General features: G+C 44.3%; 1 protein-coding gene across 1 annotated transcript in view; it reads left to right on the top strand.

Annotated features, from left to right (window-relative positions):
- Positions 1–23,254, top strand: part of ccdc180 (coiled-coil domain containing 180) — a 122,256-nt gene that overhangs the window by 32,016 nt on the left and 66,986 nt on the right. The window contains exons 7-12 of the mRNA XM_080211780.1: positions 7,387–7,497; positions 11,576–11,671; positions 12,946–13,109; positions 14,825–14,935; positions 18,800–18,879; positions 21,777–21,865. Coding sequence (XP_080067906.1) covers positions 7,387–7,497; positions 11,576–11,671; positions 12,946–13,109; positions 14,825–14,935; positions 18,800–18,879; positions 21,777–21,865 — 651 coding nt within the window. The remainder of the gene's footprint in view (positions 1–7,386; positions 7,498–11,575; positions 11,672–12,945; positions 13,110–14,824; positions 14,936–18,799; positions 18,880–21,776; positions 21,866–23,254) is intronic.

The following is a 23,254-nucleotide window of genomic DNA, read 5'->3' as shown; positions in this document are numbered from 1 at the left end:
AGGAAATTTATCAAATTAAATAACTATATAATCTATACTCGATATGCCCTCTCGTCCTTGTTATGCCCTCAAGTGTACTTGGGACACAAGGTACTTTTTTTCTTTGGGTCTATGGAAATTATGTGACTTACCTACTGATTTCCCAGTTACATTCTCTTTGGCTAGAATTTTCCTATCTTGACATGGCGAACGGAAATTTGGCTGCCGCCAAATTCTCCGACCTTGCTGCAGCCAGAGCATGGTGTGAGCGTGTAGTAATATTGCACCCTATGTCTCCATTCCACCTATGATTCCATCCCTGTCTGTGGCAAGTCTGGGATTAAACCAGTCTGTTTGCAACCTTTGCTGTCACATTGTATTCATACTGCCACTAAGATCATCTTTTCTACATATATAAATTGACTGACTGCCCCAATCCAGCTCAACAGCTGTTGAGACCCTCAGCTTTGTTAACTCTAAACTTAATTATTCCATATCCCAGACTGGTCTCCAACATTCTATTCTTCATAGTGCTGGCAAAGGGTCATCCCATCTCAAAACGTTGGCTCTATTCTCTCACTCCAAAGATGCTGTCAGACCTGCTGAAATTTTCTAGCAGTTTCTGTCTTAGTTTCTATTCTTCATATACTGAATGTCATCCAAAACTCTGCTATCTGTAGCTTAACTCCCACCAAATCCCATTCACCACCTACTGCATTTGCTGACCTACATTGGCTCTTGGTTAAGCAACATCTTGATTTCAAATTCTCATTTTTGTTTTCATTTCCCTCTTAGGCCTCACCTTTCCAATCTCTACAATTTTCTCCAGCCTCACAATCAGTGGGCGGCATGGTGGCACAGTGGTTAGCACTACTGCCTCACATCGCCAGGGACTTGGGGTCAATTTGGCCTCGGGTGACTGTGTGGAGTTTGCACATTCTCCCTGTGTCTGTATGGGTTTCCTCCCACACTCCAAAGATGTGCAGGTTAGGTTGATTGGCCATGATAAGTTGCGCCTTAGTGTCAGGGGATTAAGACTGTAAATATGTGGGGTTATGGGGATGGAACCTGGGTGGGATTGTTGTCTGTGCAGGTTTGATAGGCTAAATGGCCTCCTTTTGCACTGTAGATTATATGAATCCTCACAGATGTTTATCTTCCAATTCTAGCCTCTTATGCATCCTTGATTTTACTCTCTCTACCATTTCTTCAGTTGCCTAGGCCCCAAGCTGTATGGCCTCTACCTTTTTGCCTTGTTTTTCTCCTTTAAAACACCCCTTACAACCTACCTCTCTCACCAAATTATTAACCAATGGCTGTAATTTTATCTAAATATAAGTTGTCGTTCTTTCAGTCCCACCAGCAACCAAGAATATCGAGTTTTCCTGCTATGATGTTGATTAGTATTAGAAAACACAGTTGTTATGACAGACTTCACCTCCCTGAGGATTTCTCTTTGTAATTAATTAGTTTTGCAAAACGTTATCAAGTGAATAATGATCTGCTCTGTTGAACTGCTGTAAAACTATTCATAAATGATCTGAAAAAAAAAATCAATTCCTAAGATATTAGAGCTACGGTGGTCAATGCTTTTAATGTCAGTGCAAAATATTTTGAATGCATATTTTGTTGCGTGGAAAATTATTTTGATAAGCTTTCATTATAATTCTAATTCCGGAGTTGAGGGGGTTGAACTATGAGGAGAGGCTGAATAAACTAGGCTTGTACTCGTTAGAGTTTAGAAGAATGAGGGGAGATCTCGTTGAGACGTATAAGACGTTGAATGGGATGGATAGGATAGAGGTGGAGAGGCTTTTCCCGCTCAGAAGGGACAGTAGAACTAGAGGGCACAGCCTCAGGATAAAGGGTTAGAACAGAGTTGAGGAGGAACTTCTTCACTCAAAGGGTGGTGAATCTCTGGAATTCTCTGCCCGTTGAAGTGGTGGAGGCTGCCTCGCTAAATATTTTTAAGATGCGGGTTGATGGGTTTTTGATAAGAGAGGGCGGGAATGTGGAACTGAGCCATGACAGATCAGCCATGATCTTATTGAATGGCGGGGCAGGCTCGAGGGGCTAGATGGCCTACTCCTGCTCCTATTTCTTATGTTATGTTCTTATGTTCTAGTGGTAAAGTTAGAGTACAAAGTGTAACATACAAAAATATTTTAATGAAATGACTGATAGATTGGATTGAATTTTCATCTAGTTGGGGTAACTTGGGAGTCCTTTAAAAATGGTAGACAGGTCCTGATTCTGGAATTCCCAACCCCATTCCCGGGCTGTGTGATTTTTCAGGAGTGTCTTTAATGGGCAAAAGCTCGTTTTGTCTAAAGCTTGCAATTGGCTCTCCTGACCTGGCTGGCTCCATTGTAGAGATAGGCACATTTCACTGCTCCACAATTAGCCATTCATGGAGATCTGGGCATCACTGGCTAGGCCAGCGCTTATTACACATGCTTAATTGCCTTTGAGAAGGTGGGGCGAGCTGCCTTTTTGAACTGCTGCAGTCGACATGTGTTGTAGAAACACCCACTGTGCTGTTAGGAAGGAAGTTCCAGGATTACCCAGCAACAATGAAGGAATAGGGATATAGTTCCAAGTCAGGCCAGTGTGTAACTTGGAGAAGAAGATGCAGGTGTTGGTGTCCCCATGCCTCTGCCCATGTCCTTTTAGTGCTAGAGCCAGTGGGTTTGGAACGTACTATCAAAGGAGCCTTGATGAGTTGCTGCTGTGCGTCTGGTAGATAGTACACACTGTTACTACTGTATTAGTGATTGAGGAAATGAGTGTTGAAGGTGGTGGATGGGGTGCCAGTCAAGTGGGCTGCTTTGTCCTGGATGGTGCCGAGCTTCTTGGATGTTAATGGAGCTGCATTCATCCACGTAAGTGGAAGGCATTCCATCACACTTCTAACTTTGTCTTGTAGATGGTAGACAGCTTTTGGGTGTAAGCAGGTGAGTTACTCTCTGCAGATTTTCCAAATTCTGACTGGTTCTCATATCCACAGGATTTACATGGCTGGTCCAATTCAGTTTCTGGTCAGTGGTAACCCGCAGATAGTGGGGGATTTAGCAATGGTGAGGCCATTGAATGTCAAGATGAGATGGTTAGATTCTCTCTTGAAGATGGTCATTGCCTACTGCTTGTGTGATGTGAACGTTACTTGCCACTATCAGACCAAGGACTGCTTCAATATCTGAGGAGTTTCAAATCGTGCTTAACATTGTGCAATTGTCCTTAAACATCCCCATTTCTCACTTTCTAATGGAAGGAAAATCATTTATGAAACAACTGAAGATGGTTGGGTGTAGGACACTGCCCTGAGGAACTACAGTAATGTCTCAAAGCTGAGATGATTAACCGTCAAAACCACAACTATCTTCCTTTGTGCTAGGTTTGGCCTCAGCCAGTGGAGAGATTTCTCCCTGATTCTCTTTGACTTCAGCTTTGCTAGTGCTCCTTATGCTACACTCAATCTAATGTTGTCTTGATGTCAAAGGCAGTTATTTTCACCTCAGCTCTTGAATTCAGTTCTTTTTTTCCCTGTTTGGACCAAGGCTGTAATGAGGTCATTAAGTTAGCCTGTTGCATTGCACAGCCCCAGGTCTAGTATAGCTCCTCTCTGGTTGCTATTGAAACGTTATGCATTAAGAAACTATCCAGAGAACGTTCTACGAATTTCTCATCTAGGCTACCTTTGCCTATCTGTTTTTACCAGTCTATATGTAGATTAAAATGCCCCATGATTATCGCTGTGCCTTTCTGACAAGTTCCCATTATCTCGTTTATACTCTGTCCTACCCTATAGTTACTGTTTCGGGTCTGTATACCATGTTAATGGTGGAATTTTGCAGCCCCTCCTGCCAGTAGGATTTCCTGGTCCTGCCGAAGTTAGTGGACTTTTAAACGGCTTGCTCCAGCTAGCATGTTCTGACTCCACCTTGACGGGCCATAAAATTCCACCCAATGTCTTATTAATTGCATTGTTAAAGTCCAATAGCAACCACTTTATTAAATGCCAATTACCTTGCCAAGGTTTAATGGCCATTGCATTGTTAAACGAGTAGTAGGTATTGGGAACAGTGGTTGATGGATGTGCTCAGAAGAGTATAAATGGAGACAGCTGGAACACTGAGGGAAGGAGGAATTGGGAAAGTCTGTGCGACTTTGCTGTCTTGAAAATAAACCAATTTCAGGCCCTGGTTAACTTTGGACTCATTCCTCCTCGACATATAATTGTTGAAATTGACACACCACTCCTACCAGTGACTTTTTGCCTTCATCATTTCTCATTTCAACCCAAACTGTTTCTACATCCTGGTTTCCTAAACTTAGGTAAACCTTCTCTATTGTGCTAATACCATCATTATGGAGCAACTCTTCCAACTTTCCCTAGCTGCCTCTCCTTCCTAAATGCCATGCATCTTTTAATATTCAGGCCCCAATCTATGCAATCCTGTACACTTGTCTGTTGTGACTATCATGTCACATTTACATATTTCTGTTTGCGTTATCAGTTCATTTGTTTATTTTGAATGTTGCATGCATTTAGATATAGACCTTTTAGTTTTGTCCTTTTGTTATTTTTGTAACATCTGGCCTTATTGATTTACATATGGATTTGTATTCTATATACACTCTGCTCCTTCCTGTCATGGCCTGTTTATGTCCCACATTAATACCTTTTCTTCTCGTCTTGCCTCTATTTGTTCATCTACCATATTTTCCCATATTTTGCCCTCCCTCCCCCTTTAGTTCAAGACCCTCTCTACTTGCATAATTATGCAGCTTGCTGGAACACCATCCCCAGCATGATTCAACTGTTAGTCATCCCAGTAGCACAGATCCCACTTTCCCTTGCACTGGTCCCAATGCCCAAGGAACTGGAACCCACTTCTGCTACAGCAGTCTTTGACGTGGCTCAGGTAACAATCTAGAGATAGTTACCTTTCAGGTTCTGCTTTTTAATTTAGATTCTCATATGGTCTATACAGAATCTCTTTTCTAGTTCTACCTATGTCATGATACCTACATGGACCATGACAACTGGATCCTCCTCCTTCTCCTGCAAGTTCTTCTTCAGCCCTCAGCAGATGTCCTGAATTATGGCAACGGGCAGGCTACATAGCCATCTGGACTCTCTTTGTTTTCCGTAGAGCACAGTGTCAATTTCTCTTAATATATTGTCCCTATCACTACTACATTCCTTTGTGCTCCCTACCCTTGAATGGTTTCCTGTATCACAGTACCGTGGTCAGATCTCACCCACCCTACAGACCACACTCTCATCCAAACCGACCGAAAGAGCCTCAGATCTTTCGGATAACTGCTCTCCTGCCTTCTGGGTCCCCATACCCTCTTGCCCATGACCACTGACCAAATCAGAAGACCCTGTCCTTAGAAGTGTGTGGCTCCCTCCAAGAACAAGGCTGAGCCGCAGACACCGTGACACATCAGGGAGGGGGAGGTTAACCAAGATGCTTTGTAGAATCTATGTTTGTATGATTCTACAAAGCACCCAGGTAATTTTCCGCCCTCTGATGTGTCATGGTGTCCACAGCTCAGCCTCCAGCTCACTGAACTGAAGTTCCTTGCTCCACAAACATTAACATGTTTGTCCTGGATCACTCGAGCATTCAAAATCTGCCCACGCTGCAGCCTTGACACATCACCTGATCTGCCACCCTAAGATGCTTCAATTAAAAGCTTAATTATATTATTCACTTACTTATTTTCCTTTATTATATATTTTATTAACTTTATCACAGGTTCATATACAATGTTGAACCTTAGGATTGGAGTAGACGTTAACCACTTACCAGATACTTACCACACTGAGGCCAGAATTCTACCACCCTGCCTGCCATGGGAATCAGAGCAGGCTAGGGGGGGATAATTTGATTTGATTTGATTTATTATTGTCACATATATTAACATACGGTGAAAAGTATTGTTTCTTGTGCGCTATGCAGACAAAACATACCATTCGTGGAGAAGGAGACAAGAGAGTGCAGAATGTAGTGTTACAGTCATAGCCAGGGTGTAGAGAAAGATCAACTTAATGCAAGGGAAGTCCATTCAAAAGTTTGACAGCAGCAGGGAAGAAGCTGTTCTTGAGTCGGTTGGTACGTGACCTCAGATTTTTGTATCATTTTCCTGAAGGAAGAAGATGGAAGAGAGAATTTCTGGGGTGCGTGGAGTCCTTAATTATGTTGGCTGCTTTGCTGAGGCAGCAGGAAGTATGGACAGAGTCAGTGGATGAGAGGCTGTTTTGTGTGATGGATTGGGCTACATTCACAACGTTTTGTAGTTCCTTGGGTTCTTGGCAGAGCAGGAGCCGTACCAAGTTGTCATACAACCAGAAAGAATGCTTTCTATGGTGCATCTGTAAAAGTTGGTGAGAGTCATAGCTGACATGCCAAATTTCCTTAGTCTTCTGAGAAAGTAGAGGCATTGGTGGGCTTTCTTAACTATAGTGTCGGCATGGGGGGATCAGGACAGATTGTTGGTGATCTGAACACCTAAAAAATTGAAGCTCTCGACCCTTCCTACTTCGTTGCCATTTATGTAGACAGGGGCATGTCCTCCTTTACGCTTCCTGAAGTTGATGATCTCCTTTGTTTTGTTGACATTGAGGGAGAGATTATTGTTGCCGCACCAGTTCATCAGATTCTATATCTCATTCCTGTACTCTGTCTCGTCAATGTTTGAGATCCAACTCACAATGGTGGTGTTGTCAGCAAACTTGAAAATCAAATTGGAGGGGAAGTCTGTTGACCTTGGCTGAGTTTTTTCAGTCTCAGGTTGAGCGAGGCTGTAAAATCCCGCCCCTCGTTTCTTTCCCTTTGGTAGAGTAAGAACAATTTGCTGCAGGGTGTAAAAGCTAGGAATGACAAACAGAAAGGAACACCTCCTTCCCCTCCTCACCAAACTCCCTGGTGTGCATTCAGTCTTTAATCAACTATATTTCTTTGCAGACATAAAAAAAGCGCATCCACATTGTGTCTATTTAAGCTAAATAAAATAAGCAAAAGCCATTCTCTTCTTTCCCAGGGCAGTACTTTGATCAGAGTTGACCTGCCCAGTTTGAATTTAAACAAAGTTTGGCAGTTAGCCGTTGGTCAAGAGTTAACTGGTGTACTCTCCATGGCAATGCTTCTATCAATCAGAATTCCATTGTTAGCCCATCAACAGTCTCTCCTCATGAAGCATAAGTTGCTGTTCCTTTTGAATTTGGGATTCTCGCGAATTGTCCTGATGAATGCAAGATGAAAAACTTCAACAATGTGTCTTTTTTTAGCAATACTGAGCTACGTCTTCAAAGACCTGCACCTCTTTTTAGTGTTGTGTCTTCTCCCTGTCTCTCTTAATATATCAGTTCTTTCAAAACCTTACTTCTGTTTGTAGAAACTGCAGAAAATATGGGAAGCGATTGCGAACCAGTCACTGCAAAGGAGAAAATTGATCAAGGAACTCGATCAAACTTACAAGGAATTTGAAAACGAAAGAGTGAAGCGGGTAAATAGTTTTTGAGTTATTATCAGAATTCTATTTTCTGCGTGCCTCACGTTTAGCCTGGCCCTGTGCAAAACCCCTCACCTCTGAGTTTCATGTAGTTTGAGCTTTTGGGGTATCTACAAATTCTAAGAAATCCATGGGTTTTCAAACAGAAATTCCAGACAATCGCACAAAATTATCCCCGACATTGCACAAGATGGCTTTCCATCCGACTGTTACACAGAACATAGAACACTACAGCACAAACAGGCCCTTTGGCCCACGAGTTGCGCCGATCACATCTATACCTACCAAGCCATAGAACTATCTGTAACTTCCAATGCCATTAGATCCCATATACTCATCCAGAAGTCTTTTAAAAGACCCCAGTGAGTTCGCCTCTACCACCACCGACAGCAGCCGATTCCACTCACTCACCACCCTCTGAGTGAAAAACTTACCCCGATATCTCCTCTGTACTTGCTTCCCAGCACCTTAAACCTGTGTCTTCTCGTAGCGACCATTTCAGCCCTGGGAAATAGCCTCCGAGAATCCACCCTAACTATTCCTCTCAACATTTAAAAACCTCTATCAGGTCGCCTCTCAACCTTCGTCTCTCCAGGGAGAAGAGACCTAGCTCCCTCAACCTATCTTCATAAAGCATGCCTCCCAATCCAGGCAACATCCTTGTAAATCTCCTCTGCACCCTCTCAATAGCTTCCACATCCTTCCTGTAGTGAGGTGACCAGAACTGCACACAGTACTCCAGGTGGGGTCTGACAAGGGTCCTATAAAGTTGCAGCATTACCTCCTGACTCCTAAACTCAATCCCTCGACTGTTGATCATTCAGATTTTTAATTTTCTGTCATTTTTGATTTATTACCACGTTCTTCAGGTTAATTGTGGTAACAAAAATCATTCCGTGCAATGATATAATTACTTCCATTTGGATAGCTGACAAAATGGTTCAATATTATCTTGCTGGAAATCTGAAATAAAGACAGAAAACCCTAGAAATACTCAGCAGATTGGGGTGGCACGGTGGCACAGGAGTTAGCACTGCTGGTGCCAGGGATCTGGGTTTGATTACAGCCTTGGGTGACTGTGGAATTTGTACATTCTCCCCATGTTTGTGTGGGTTTCCTCCGGGTGCTCTGGTTTCCTCCCACAGTCCAAAGATGTAAGGTTTAGGTGGATTGGTTATGCTAAATTGCGCCTTAGTGTCAGGAGGACTAGCAGGATATATACATGTCCTGGATATATAGGGCCTCTGTGGGATTATTGTCGATGCAGGCTCAAGGGCCAAGTGGACTCCTTCTGCTCTGTAGGGGTTGTATGAGTCTGTGATTAGACTGCATCTCAGGTGAAAGAAACAGAGTTATTGCCCTGAATCATATGGAGGGACTGGTTAAAGAACTGGTGGAAGCCCTACATTGCCTCTTTCAGGCATAGGGCCTTTGAATCATATAGCACTGAGGCATCCGACAGGCCTTTCCCGGGGTCAGTGATCTCAGGGGCAGAAGTCCCACCCACTGAAAGCTGCAAGCCAATCAGAGGATCTATTGAGCAGCAGCGTCACCAGGGAGTGCTGGCTGCCACTGGTATGATACCCACCTGAGGCCTCGGATTGTTGCTGGATACAGTTGATGGGATGGAGGTTGTGAGACAAGGGTTGCAGAGGGTGGGGATTGGTAGCCACAGCAGACAGTAACTCTTAGTGGACTCCCTTCCTGAGGCAATGCCCGTCAATTTGGCACTGAATGCTTTTGAATGAGGGACAGCCACTCCCTCCCAGTCCCATGAGCTTGCAAACAACTCTGTTTACTTGCTTGCTCCCACATGATGAACCCCTCACCCCTGTCTGTCACACGAAGGGCCTCAATTAATTGGAATATAGTGTTCAGTTCTGGTCGCCACACTGCCAGAAAGATGTGGAGGTTTTGGAGAGGGTATGGAGAAGATTTACCAGAATGTTGCCTGGTATGGAGGGTATCAGCTATAAGGAGAGATTGAATAAACTGGGATTGTTCTCCCTGGAATGATGAAGGTTGAGGGGCGACCTGATAGAATTCTACAAGACCATGAGGGACAGGGACAGAGTGGCTAGCCAGAAGCTTTTTCCCAGGATGGAAGAGCAAATTACTAGAGGGCGTAGGTTTAAGATTGGCGGGGGTGGGGTGGGGTGCAATGATTAAAGGAGATGTACGAGGTACGTTTTTTACACAGAAGGTGGTGGGTGCCTGGAACTTGCTGCCGGGGGAGGTAGTTGAATTAGATACGCTAGTAACTTTTAAGAGGTGACTGGACAAATACATGGATAGGATGGGAATACAGGGATATGGTCCCCAGAAGGGTTGGGGGGTTTAGTTCAGATGGTTGGTGCAGGCTTGGAGGATTGAAGGGTCCGTTCCTGTGTGTAATTTTCTTTGTTCTTTGCAACCTTAATTGGGGTGGAGTCAGGAAGACGGTGGGGTTCCCACCCCCCGGTCTGATGAAATGACTCCATCAACACCAAACTCAAATTAAAATCCAGCAAACGTTTCAGGTTAATGACCTTTTCTGATTTCATCATTACTGTTCCAATTTCATCACTCGGAAACATTGAGCAGGGTTTTTCCTGAATAGATTCTAAATCCTCCATCCCATCAACTGTATCCAGCGACAATCCAAGGCCTCAGGTGGGTATCATATCAGCGGCAGCCAGCACCTCCCTGATGATGCTACTGCTCAATGGATCCTCTGATTGGCTTGCAGCTTTCAGTGGGAGGGACTTCTGCCCCAAGACCACTGACCCTGGAAAAGGCTCATCACTGATCTGTCAGATGCCTGAGTGCTATATGATTCAATGGCCCTATGCCTGAAAGAGGCAGTGTAAGGCTTCCACTAGTTCTTTAACCAGTCCCTCCATATGATTCAAGGCAATAACAATGTTTTTTTCTCCTGAGATGCAGTCTAATCATAGATTCAGATTCAATGTCAGTTGAAGCCTGCAGTATGTTGGAAGCAGTTGCTCATTGTGATTTTTCCCAGGGTGGGCAATTAGTGGCTAGAGGATAGGTTCGCTGTCCAATTAAGGATGGTGGACACACTTCCAAAACTAGAGGGCCATCTGGAGACCTTCAAGCTTGACAGGAGCAGGAGGAGGGTGTATTAGAAGGTAAGCAAAGGATAGTATGCTTCACAATGGTCGGGTCCATTCTCCAACCTGCTCTTGCAGCCAGTTCATTACTTTATAGGATATGCATGATGAACAGGGCTATCTGTGGCTGCAGTACAGAGGCAAGCAGGGATGACCTCCAGACCTGTTGAGCACTGCTGCCCACACCCCACCCCAATCTTGTCTCCCATTAGGAGGCCACTTCTGGTTAAGAAAACTGGCTCAGGCGCTTGTGAAACCTGGAGGCTGATGGGAAAATCATGTTGATTCTTTCTGATTTGATTTATTATTTATTATTGTCACATATATTAACATACAGTGAGAAGTATTGTTTCTTGCACGCTATACAAAGTATACCGTTTATAGAGAAGGAAACGAGAGAGTGCAGAATGTAGTGTTACATCCTAATTCTGATGATTAGAAGTCTGTTGAAATGCAATAGTACTTTGCTTCCAATGTCAGTGCAGTGGATTGATACCAATCCGTCTTGCCTCTTCATGATGTGCCTCTGGGATCTGAAACCGAGAGAGAAAATGCTAGAAAATCTCAGCAGGTCTGGCAGTATCTGTAAGGAGAGAAAAGAGCTGATGTTTCAAGTCCAGATGACCCTTTGTCAAAGCTGAAGGCTGTAGAAAGGTTCTGTGTAGCCACGCATCTGATGAAGGAGCAACGCTCCGAAACCTGTTAGTCTTTAACCTGGTGTCGTGAGACTTCTTACTATGCCCACCTCAGTCCAACGCCAGCATCTCCATATCGTTGCTTGCAGATGTTGCCAGACCTGCTGAGATTTTCTAGCATTTTTTGTTCTCAGATTCCAGCATCCGCAGTAATTTGTTTTTGTCTCTGGGATCTTATTGACTGGTTAAGGATCAGTTGTGTTCTAATTAGCCAAAATGATACTCGGAAAATTTCAGTAATGTCAATGTATATCTGTGGTTCAGATAACAACTGTGTTTAAGGACTGCTTGGTGTCTTTAGAGAAGATCGCTTCCATACCGACAGGCGATATTTATCGATTTATTGATAAAGAAGCCATGGTAAGAACAAAATAATTCCATCTGTTTCATTTCAGAATGAACTGTAATTGTGAGGGAGGGTCAGAGGGAGCCAATGAAAGTGATGTGAGAGTGGACAGTAATGGACGGGCCAGACAATGTTTCTTGCAAAGCTTTGTTGTGCGTGGCCAGTTTTGCTCTGTACATGGCATCTTTTATCTTTCTGTGCAGTCTGTGCACTAGTAATATGGAACTTTGTATTCCGGCTGCAGTTTAGCAGGAATGTTGTTCAGGGAAGACCTTGGAGGTGGATGGAGTCTGTTTACAGATAAGCTTACTGGACCTGGAGGAAGCACTCTTGCTCCTCCTGGCCCACAAGCAATGTTGTATTTGTATTCAGCAGATGGATCCAGCCTCAAGATGAGAGTAGATGAACATATTAGAGCTTTGTGGCCATCTTCACAACCAATGCAATGGGCTCGGCCTTTAGTCATGTTTATATTCTCAAATGAATGGACTCCTCATGCTTAACTGTGACTGAGGATTTGTTTAGTGTTGACAGCTCTGATGACAGCATTAATATTATGAATGGAGTGCACTCAGATAACTGTTCCCATTCTGAACACTACTGAAGGAAAATGGCATGCCATCATGTAGATGTAAGAGGTAAGTTTTTTACGCAGAGGATGGTGGGTGCCTGGAACTCACTGCCAGAGGAGGTAGTGGAAGCAGATACAATAGTGACTTTTAACGGGTGTCTGAACAAATACATGAATAGGATGGGAATAGAGGGATATGGTCCCCAGAAGAGTAGGGAGTTTTAGTTCAGTTGGGCAGCATGGTCGGTGCAAGCTTGGAGAGCTGAAGGCCCTGTTCCTATGCTGTAATTTTCTTTGTGCTTTGTTCAAGTAAGCTGAGTTTTGTAAAAGACAGCCTCTAACCAAGAGCACCACAGCTTATGAGCACTGTAAAAATGGATAGTTGATTACTGAATTAGCACACATCCTGCTCAGCTGATGTATTGTGACATTAACAACATTTGTTAACGGTCCTATTGTTTGCCGTTCCAGTGTATTCATCAGATTTCAGTAATTGTCGGTGTGTCATAGCAGTTATAGGCTTCATTCAAAGTTGTAGAGCATTTAAGCAAAATATCACCAGAGTGGAAGTACATATGATTGCTGGTCATGTCAACAAGTTGAGGCAATGAAGTAGGAATGCAGGCTCAAACTTAGGGCAAAATATAATTTAAGTGTAATATAAAAAACATACTTGCTCTGAATAACAATTGTTAATTCTGTCCTGATTTGGCACAGCTGGTAAACCAGGCCTTGCTGGCAAATCAGAGAGCAATGAATAAACTGTATGTGAATCTGGTGGAAGCCGATCTGATGCAAGAGATGGCAGAGCGTCAGAAACGTAATGCTAAAGTGCAAGAGCTGAATGCTCTCAAGAAGAATGACATCCTTCAGAAATTCAAGTAAGTCTCTGTATTACCAGATTTACAATTGTAGAAAGAAACAACTTTTTAATGTTTCTGCTGAGCTCGTTAATTTACTTTTTTTTTAAAGTTTACATTTAACTTTATTAGTGTCACAAGTAGGCTTACATTAACATTGCAATGAAATTACTGTGAAATTCCCCCAGTCACCACACTCCGGTGCCCGTTCGGGTACATTGAGGGAGAATTTAGCACAACCAATGCATTTAATCAGCATGTCTTTCAGACTGTGGGAGGAAACCCATGCAGACATGGGGAGAACATGCAAACTCCACACAGACAGTGACCCAAACTGGGAATCGAACCTGGGTCCCTGGCAGCTGTGCTAACCACGATGCCACCCTGCAAGGTGGCACAATTTATTTTATTCATTCATTGGATTTGAGTGTCACATTAGGCCAGGCCAATATTTATTGCACACCCCTAATTGCCCTTGAGAAGTTCAAACAATAAAAACAGTCATCATCTTTATCAATTTTGTTTTGGTCATTACATCTTGGAATTTTGCTATCAGTCAAATGCCATTGTGCGTATATGTATTTCCTCTCCCTACAAACTTGCTGAGTTGAAATCAAATTCATTTACTTCAACTTATGCTTTCCCAGGAAGTCAAAACCATAAGGCTCTTTAGTTCATTCAGTCTTTCCTTCCTCCACAGTTTCCAAGCTTTTAAAATCAAAACACATTATCTTGACATCTTAATTTACCTAATCTTTTCTCTTACTGCTTTCAACTTGGACATAAGCTGCCCTTCCCGCAGAGGATGTTCCTGCTCATCAACACTGGACCCAAAACCTGAGCGTCACGCTTGAATTGCCAGCTGCTGTCTTTCTGGTGCTCATATGGCCTCCCAGCTGTGGTTGGCTGTCTCCCCTCTCACCAACCCCCCGTCCCCCGCATCCCCTCATTTCCTCTAATGCCTCTGTACCATCAGCAGAATGCCCAACTGCTCTTCAACTACTCACTCGGTGGCATGATGGTTAGCATTGCAGCCTCACAGTGCCAAGGATCTGGGTTTGATTCCCGGCATGGGTCACTGTCTGTGCAGAGTCTGCACGTTCTCCCCGTGTCTGCATGGGTTTCCTCTGGGTGCTCCAGTTTCCTCCCACAGTCCGAAAGATGTGCTGGTTAGGTGCATTGACCATGCTAAATTCTCCCTCAGTGTACCTGAACAGGCACCGGAGAGTGGTCACTTGGGGATTTTCACAGTAACTTCAATGCAGTATTAATGTAACAGTATTAAACTGTACTTTGCACCCTGCTCTGTCATGGTAGCCTCTGTGTGCCGAAGACTGAATTTCCCTCACTGCCAGTCTATGTTTCCTGGAGCCTGGTCTCTGGTCAGGTCATGGCTGTCTCACTGCCTTGTATCTGACTTCACCTAGCCTGTTTCAAACCCAGCATGCAGCCTATTGTCCCCACCAGAATCTGAACATGACCCTCTATAAGTTCTCAGTGTGTTTTTTAATGAGCTTGATCAGTGTAAATGCTGGACATGGTAACAGAAAATCAGGATTTTCATTCTCTGCCTGTTCCTGTTTTCACTCCCTGATAATGACTCCCTGATTATGGCAAGAATCCGTACAGCTTCATATAGTATCAAGCAGTTTTCAGCATTGAAATGACCACATTGCTATCAGATTTGTTTGGCTGTATTGAATAAATTGAATTTGTTCTACTTGTTCCATTCACAGGGAATTTTTAGCCAAGGATTCGAATGCTGAATTGGCAAAGGAGAAGGAGAAATTAATGAAAGAACAACAAAAACTAAATGCCAAACGCATCCAGCGTCTTGAGAATATTGTGTAAGATTAAAAAACATGTTTCTGCTGAAGGGATACACTTAGAATATTAGCCTATCTCTTTCAGATGCTGACAGACACATTTCTGACATCGCATTGTGATTTCAGAATTCCAAGATATGCTATTTTCCTTTTCATTCTAGTCTGGGAAAAGGATTTTCCTGTGAGTGCATTGAGGGAAGGAGTGGTGGCATTGATTTAGATATGAGCCGCAATTCTCCCATCCCTCTGTGCAAGAAAATTAGTGCAGCAGGCCAGGACATTCTCACATCAGCCGATCTGCAGGATTCACGCGAGTGTTTGTGCTCCGCTTGGGTCTCCCAGCACCAGATTTCTGGTAGTGTCAGCTCCATGCCAGAGATTGGAGGGAAGGTGCAAAAACAATTTATATGGCCGTTGTAATATAATTTAAGTACGATTATCGGGCCTAGGACTGAAGTTTCTGGGCTCGCTAGCATCTCCCACCTTGTCAGAGTATTTCACTCCAGCGGGGAATACAATAGCTCTCCATTTTCAGGGAGCTGGCAGTTCAACTCTGTTAAAGTGAAGGTTGGGGGAGCAATTGGGGCCCCCGAGAAGGTTGGGCAGTGGCTAGGTTCCCTCTGGGCATGGGCACCCTGGCACTGCCAGCCTGTTCCCATTGGCCCTGCCCAAGGGGCAAAGTGCCAATACCCAGGAGGCACCATGGCACTGCTCATCGGACATGGGGCAGTGCCAAGGGGCTGAGGCATATGGGGGCAGGGCTGGATGGGGCAAGGCCTGGGGGGGGGTGGCGGGGGTGTGGAGAGTGAACGATGGGCCTGGAGGAGTCCTGTTGGCACTCTGCATAGGGATCGATGGGAGGGAAGGAAGACAGCGGTCTTAGGGTGGGCTGCAGTGGAGCGGGTCAGCCTGGGGTGCAGTCAGCCTATTGGGGGAGTCAGCACTGGGGGTATTGGGGGTGGTGGTGGGACCATGCAAAAATCTAATGACCTTGGGCGGGATTTCCGGTTTTGGGGCAAGCGCGGCTGGAAAATCCCACCAATATCCTGGGGGGGCAGATTTGCTAGTGCTACAAGAGAGGGCTTGAACTAAATTGGCAAGGGGGTGGAACCCTCAGCAGCAGGGAAGCAAATGAGGGGCTGAAAGGAGATGCAGTATCCAGCAATGCAAGCTGAATAAACGTGATAGGCAGGAGCACGAAAGGGAGTGGGGAAAACCTTTTGGATTAAGATGCATTTTTTTCAATGCAAGAGGGTATCAGATGTTAAGGGCTATACAGGGTGGTATTACATGTGTTCAGGCAGCGTGCAGAGGAGCCTACTCGGGAAAGAGCAAAACTTGACCTAATCTTGGGAAATAGGGCAGGACAAGTGACTGAGATGACAGTGGGGGACCACTTTGGGACTAGTGACCATAGTTCTATTAATTTTAATATATTTATGGAAAGGGACAAAATTGGTCCACAGATGCAAATTATAAATTGGGGCAAGGTGAATTTTGATGGAAGTAGACAGGAACTTGCAAGGGTTTATTGGAGTAGCTTCACTGAGGGCAAAGGGACCTCTGGCAAGTGGAGGCCATTAAAAGTGAAATAGCTGGAGTTCAGGGTCTAGATGTTTCCTGTTGGGGTGAAGGGCAAGGCTGGCAGGAGTAGGGAACCCTGAATGGCAAAACATATTGAGATTTTGGCCAGGAAAAGGAAGGCATGGCTCAGGTACGTGCAGTTGCAATCAAGGGATTCCTGGAAATGGACAGGGGATGTAAGAGTATACTTATGAAGGAAATTAGGAGGGCAAAAAGGGGGCATGAGGTAGCTTTGGCTGAGAGGGTTGAGGTGAATCCAAAGGGATTCTTTAAGTATATTAAAAGAAAAAGAATAACTGGAGAGAGAATAGGACCCCTCAAGGACCAAAATGGACATATATGTGTGGAGCTGGAGGAGATGAGTGAGTTCTCAGTGAATAATATTTCTCTTGTGTGATATCTGGGGAGAAAGACTTGAAGACTTGGGAACCTGGGAAAGTTAATGGCGATATACTGGGGACGGTTCACAATACAGTAGAGAAGGTAATGGGCGCATTAAAATGTATGAAGGTGGATAATTCTCCTGGCCCTGACCAGGTATATACAAGAACATACCGTGAGACTAGAGAAGAAATTGCGGGAGCCCTGGCTGAGGTATTTGCATTATCATTAGCCACAGGTGAGGTACCAGAAAACCGGAGGGTAGTAAATGTTGTGCCCTTATTTAAGAAAGGCTGCAAAGAAAAGCCTAGAAATTATAGACCGGTAAGCCTATTATCTGTGATGGATAATTTACTAGCGAATTTTGAGGGATAGGATATACAGACATCTGGAAAGACAGGGCTTGATTAGGAGTAGTCTGCACAGCTTTGTGCATGGGAGATCATGCCGTACAAAATTGGTAGAGTTCTTCGATGAAGTGACCTGGAAGGGTGATGAGGGCAGGGCAGTAGACATAGTGTACATGGACTTCAGTAAGGCCTTTGATAAAGTTCCACATGGTAGGCTGCTCTGGCAGGTTAGGTCACATGGAATCCAGGGAGAACTAGCTAATTGGATGTACAATTGGCTTGATGGTAGGAAGCAGAGAATAATGGTGGAAGGATGCTTGTTGGATTAGAGGCCTATGACTAGCGATGTGCATCAGCGGTTAGTGCTGGGCCTAACCTATTTGTTATCTATATCAACGATTTGGATGAGAATGTACAAGGCATGATCAGTAAGTTTGCAGATGACAGTAAAATAAACAGCGAGAAGGTTAACAAAAATTGCAGCAGGATCTTGATCACCTGGAGAAGTGGGCTGAGAAATGGCAAATGGAGTTCAGTACAGATAAGTGTGAGGTGTTACATTATGACATCAAATCAAGGTTGGATTTTCACAGTGAATGGTAAAACCTTTGGGAGTATCATGGAACAAACGGACCTTGGAGTTCAGGTGCACGGTTCTCTAAAGGTGAAGTCATAGGTAGATAGAGCAGAGAAGAAGGCTTTTGGCATGCTGGCCTTCATCAGTCAGGGCATTGAGTATAGAAGTTGGGAAGTTATGTTGCAGTTGCACAGGATGTTGGTGAGGCCGCATCTGGAGTATTGTGTTCGGTTTTGGTTACCTAGCTTTGGGAAAAATGTTATTAAACTGGAGAGAGCACAGAGGAGATTTACAAGGATGTTACCAGGACTCAAGGGACTGAACTAAAGGGAGAGAATGGACAGGCTGGGACGTTTTTCTTTGGAGCATAGGAGACTGAAGGATGATCTTAGAGGTGTAAAAGATCATGGATAGGATGAATACACTTAATCATTTTCCCAGGTTTGGGGAATCAAGAACTAGAGGGCAGAGGTTTAAGTTAAAAGGGGAAGGAATTAATGGGAACCTGAGGAGCAACTTTTTTACATAGAGGGTGATACATATGTGGAATGAGCTGCTGGAGGAAGTGGTTGAGGCAGGGACATTGACAACATTTAAAAGGCATTTGGACACATGGCTAGGAATGGTTTTGAGTGATATGGGCCAAATGCAGGCAACTGGGATTTTCTTAGATGGACATTTTGGTCAGCATTGTCCAGTTTGGGCCGAAGGGCCTGTCTCCATGCCGTAGACTCTATGATTCCATGATTATCTATCCTAAATTTGCTTATTGGTCCCTTGAGTGACATAAATGTGCCCCCCCTCCCCCCACTCCCACACACATACTGACAAATAGGTTGGGCAAACCTGGTCAAGATATTTTTATCTCTTTTTGATTGGATTGCATTTCCAATGGTGGTAAGATATATTCTCTCGCTGACTATATCTTATTTAATGTAAGTTTGGAATGTAAACTGTTCTGTTTGTCATTGGTTTTATTTGTGGTTTATGCAGAAGCGTGAAGGCTTTTGACTTCAACAAAACCATGGTGGCTGAGTGGTATAATTCTGTACGAGCTTTAAATCAAGAGATAGGTAAGCATATATGACTGAAGTGGACAGAAGTCATCAGGAGCTTTGATTTCCTTTTGATAGGACGCAAGTTAACACAATCACATAACATTTCTTAGTGATTTTTAAATCAGTTGTGAACTTGTAAGATAATTACAAACGAGTGCATTATTTCCACAGTCACTGGAACCAGTACCGGACTAGATGTTTCAGAATACACATTGAGGCATGGCTGTGAGCCCAGAAATCCATTAACCTATTGAATAACCTGAGCCCTAGGGCAAACATTACTTGATTGACAGCTCTGGTTCTCTGATCAATGTTGTCAATTTTGCAATGTTTATTTATGCTAGACAACAAGGTTTCAAGTACCTGCAGTTTCAGCTATTGATACTCTAAAGGGCCTGGGTGATTGGCACTTTTAATGGCCTGTAACAAAATAAAGGGTGTTTTTTAAGGAAGTGGAAATTTATCAAGAATTACTTTTTTAAAACCCTTTTTACTCACCCCACCGTCACTATGGGTTCATTGGTTCTATTATGTTATGGGTGAATGTGCAAGGAAATGCTGTTGTTTTCATGGGGGTTCGTTATGGGCCATACCTTGGCATTGGGTCATGAGGGGCTACAGGAGGTGCTTGGAGAAAATACCTTTTCATTGGGGCATGAGTGGCCACAGAGGGTGTGTGAGTGGCTGTCTTGGCATGTGAACATGAGGAAGAACTTTTGAATTACCTTTCAAAAGATTCTTTCATGCGGGATGCAGGTTTACAAAATGACATAACATTTCTTAGTGATTTTTAAATCAGTTGTAAACTTGTAAGGTAAGTGTACTAATGAGTGCATTATTCCCACGGACACTGTCACCAGTACTGGATCAGGGACTGGTGTTTCAAGATACATAATGAAGCATGGCTGTGAGCCCAGGAATCCATTAGCCTCTTGAACTTCCTGAACCCAACTGGCCCAATTCCATAAAGGACCATGACACACCTTCTCCACAATGGAGTGGACAGGTTGGGAATACAGGGTGCGGGCTTGTGACTTGAACCAGCCTGCACCCTTAAAAGACACAGCTGAAAATCAGAAACACGGGATCTGAGTCGAGAATCCTGGAACTGGGATCTGCCTGCCATTTCTAAAGGGCTCTCAAGTCATGCTGACTGGGTGAAAATCCAATCTGGTGCTTCCACTGGGGCTGGGGGGGATTGCAAAACTGGACCATAACTCTAAAATAGTCACTAGCAAGTTCTATAATAAACTCAGGGTAAACTTCTTTAACTGAAGAACGGTTAGCATGTGGCATTTGATATGACATACAGTTTTTAAGGCGAATAGCATCAATGCAACTAAGGAGAAGAGGCTAGGTAAGTATACCTTAAAGAGAAAGGAACAGGAAGGTATGCAAATAAAGTTAGATGAAGGAGGGTGAAAATTATCTCATGTGGAACAGAAACACAGGACAGAATTCTCCAACCTGGGACTAAATCCAGTGATGGGGGCAGGGGGTCAGGGAAGAGGGACTGTTTCCCACTGTGGAGGATGTCGGAAAACCACGATATTCCTTCCATCCCCAGCATAATTAATTATGTATCTGGGGATTTTGCATCATATTACATGGTGGGGTGGGCTTGATAGCGTGCCTCCTGCCATCATATGCAGGTGCCATATTAAGAAGATTCTTGACATCATTGACTGACCAATGAAGAAAGCAGGCAGGCCCCCTTAATAACACTGAAACTGTAAAACCCACCAAGTAGTTTCACCATGCACCCACTACTGTAGCAGTCCAGAGTCCAAGCCTCCTTCCCGAACTCCAAAGGCAGCCCCAAGCTTTAGAGTCATAGAGGTTTAGAGCATGGAAACAGCCCCTTCGGTCAATGCTGCCCTTTTTTAACCCCTAAGCTAGTCCCAATTGCCTGTGTTTGGCCCATATCCCTCTATACCCATTTTACCCATGTAACTGTCTAAATGCTTTTTAAAGACAAAATTGTACCTGCCTCTACTACTACCTCTGGCAGCTTGTTCCAGACACTCACCACCTTCTGAGTGAAAAAATTTCCCCTTTGGATCCTTTTGTATCTATTCCCTCTCACCTTAAACTAATGATCTCTAGTTTCAGACTCCCCTACCTTTGGGAAAAGATATTGACTATCTAACTGATCAACGCCCCTCATTATTTTATAGACCTCTATAAGATCATCCCTAAGTCTCCTATGCTCCAGGGTAAAAACTCCCAGTCTATCCAGCCTCTCCTTAAACCTCAAACCGTCAAGTCCCAGTAGCATCCTAGTAAATCTTTTCTGCGCTCTTTCTATTTTAATAATATCCTTCCTTTGGGTAAATCCTGCCTTTTGTGCACCACATTGGTCCAGAGTGTTCCGGACTGGTGCGTTTTCCTGCCAGCCTCGTGGAAATTCGGGCTTTGGGAGAAGATTCCAGTCATGCCTTCATTTGTATGCATTCGTGGGATGCAGATTGGTTTCATGCCAGCCTCCGGTGGCTTTCCTGATCCTACATGGATCGGGTGGGTAGATCCCACTGTAAAATTCACTCCGGCCTGGCCTCCCGCTGAATTTCCACTGTGCCCACCATTGATCCTGCCACCAGGGTCATGGGAAAACTCTGCCCACAGTTTCAGCTGGGTCAAAGGATCTGTTTCTGTGCTGTAAATTATTGGAAAAAAAAGGAGAGCTTTACTAAACTTCTTTTTAATGAAAAAATATAAATGAATGCCATGTGGCCATCACTACCCCACCTAATAGTTTGGCACAATTAGATATCTCCATAGTTGTGCTTCAGATATATAGCTCAGGATTGAAAATAAAAGCATGCCGCATTTTGGGAAGCACCTTACTCCTGTATGAAGTGATACAATACAGAAGCTTTAATAATAACACATTTGATATCTTTTCTTTCTAGATACACTACATATTCAATACACAAATAAATTACAGACATATTATGAAAGACTCTATCGTGATTGGATGACGGAAGTTGAAAATATCGAGGTGGGTACATGTGTTAAATCTGTTTATTTGTGTCGTAAGTAGGCTGACGTTAACACTGCAGTGAAGTTACTGTGAAAATCCCCTCGCTCCGTCACACTCCGGCGCCTGTTCAGGTAAAATGAGGGAGAATTTAGCACGGCCAATACATTTCTTTTGGACTGTGGGAGGAAACCTGAGTATCCAGAGAAGAGCCATGCAGGACATGGAAGAACATGTTTTGAAGGCGGTTCAAATGTTGGAGAGATTTACAGCACTCTGAGGGCAAAGTGTCACCTTGGGCATGAAAAGTAGAGAGTAGGTGCCAGCTTTTCCTGCCATATTTTTAGATACTATCAATAAAAATCCAAGTGCCAGCTCCCACGATGTCACTCACACTAGTGGATATACCCACCCTGCCAGCAAATCCAGGTTTTGAAAGATTGGGGCATTGTTTTTAAACAGCGCCACAACGTAAATAAAAATGCCTCATCGCAGAATTCTCCCCTCTGTCTCACCGTGAAATCTCCCTTCACCTTCCCCATGGAACCAACCCTCTGCCTCCACTGCACTTCTGCCACAGAACCCCTTCCCTGCCGCACTTCCTCCACAGAACCTCCCCAGCACCTCCCCCACAGAACCCCCAACACCTCCCCCCACAGAACCCCTAAGCATCTCCCCCACAGAAACCCCCAGCACCTCCCCCACAGAACCCCACCAGCTCTTCCCCATCAGAACACCTCACCCCCCCCTACTCCAGTATCACCTCCATGGAACCCCCTCGCCCCAGCAGCCCCCCCCGCTGTGACCCCTGGCAAGTGCCAGGAGAGCACTGTCAGGCTACTGCCCAGGCACGACCACCATCCTTCCCTGCCCAGGGGCTCTACTCCGGCAGGTTCTGATCACTAGGTGCATGTTGTGGAAGGAACCTGTCAGCACGCCGATGTGAATTGACAGTTTATTGTGAGGAGGGCTGCTATCAGGTGTAAAATCCTGACATGCATAGTTAAATAGATGCAAATATGGATCCCGACTTATTCCCTTTATGTCACTGGCATGTAGGCAGAGGGTATCAGTCGGGAGGGAAAGTCCTGCCTTTTTGGGACTACTGCTCGATTGTCCTCCACCTGTGCTGTTCCTGCTCCCCCGAAAATGGGAGTGTAAAATCCCCCAGCACCATCCCACATCAATTATAACAGTGCTGCTGAGGCTGGGTGAGTGATGATGATGGCAATACCATTGTGGTAAGGCAATTATTCAATCCTATTCCAAGTTCCAGCATTACTGGGAAATGAAGTAGAAGAGTCTTATTGCCGGTGCATTTGATAGCCTCTTGTCACTCTTTGTCCAGATCTGGGTGGTTCTGATGATGACAAGAACATTTTTCATTTAGCCCCGTCAATCAATTTTATA

Source organism: Carcharhinus amblyrhynchos, chromosome 25 (genome assembly GCF_965287045.1).
Source record: "Carcharhinus amblyrhynchos chromosome 25, sCarAmb.v2.hapA, whole genome shotgun sequence".
NCBI classification, from domain to species: domain Eukaryota; kingdom Metazoa; phylum Chordata; class Chondrichthyes; order Carcharhiniformes; family Carcharhinidae; genus Carcharhinus; species Carcharhinus amblyrhynchos.
Note: the sequence above shows the minus strand (reverse complement) of the source record. Positions and strands in the feature narration are given on the sequence as shown.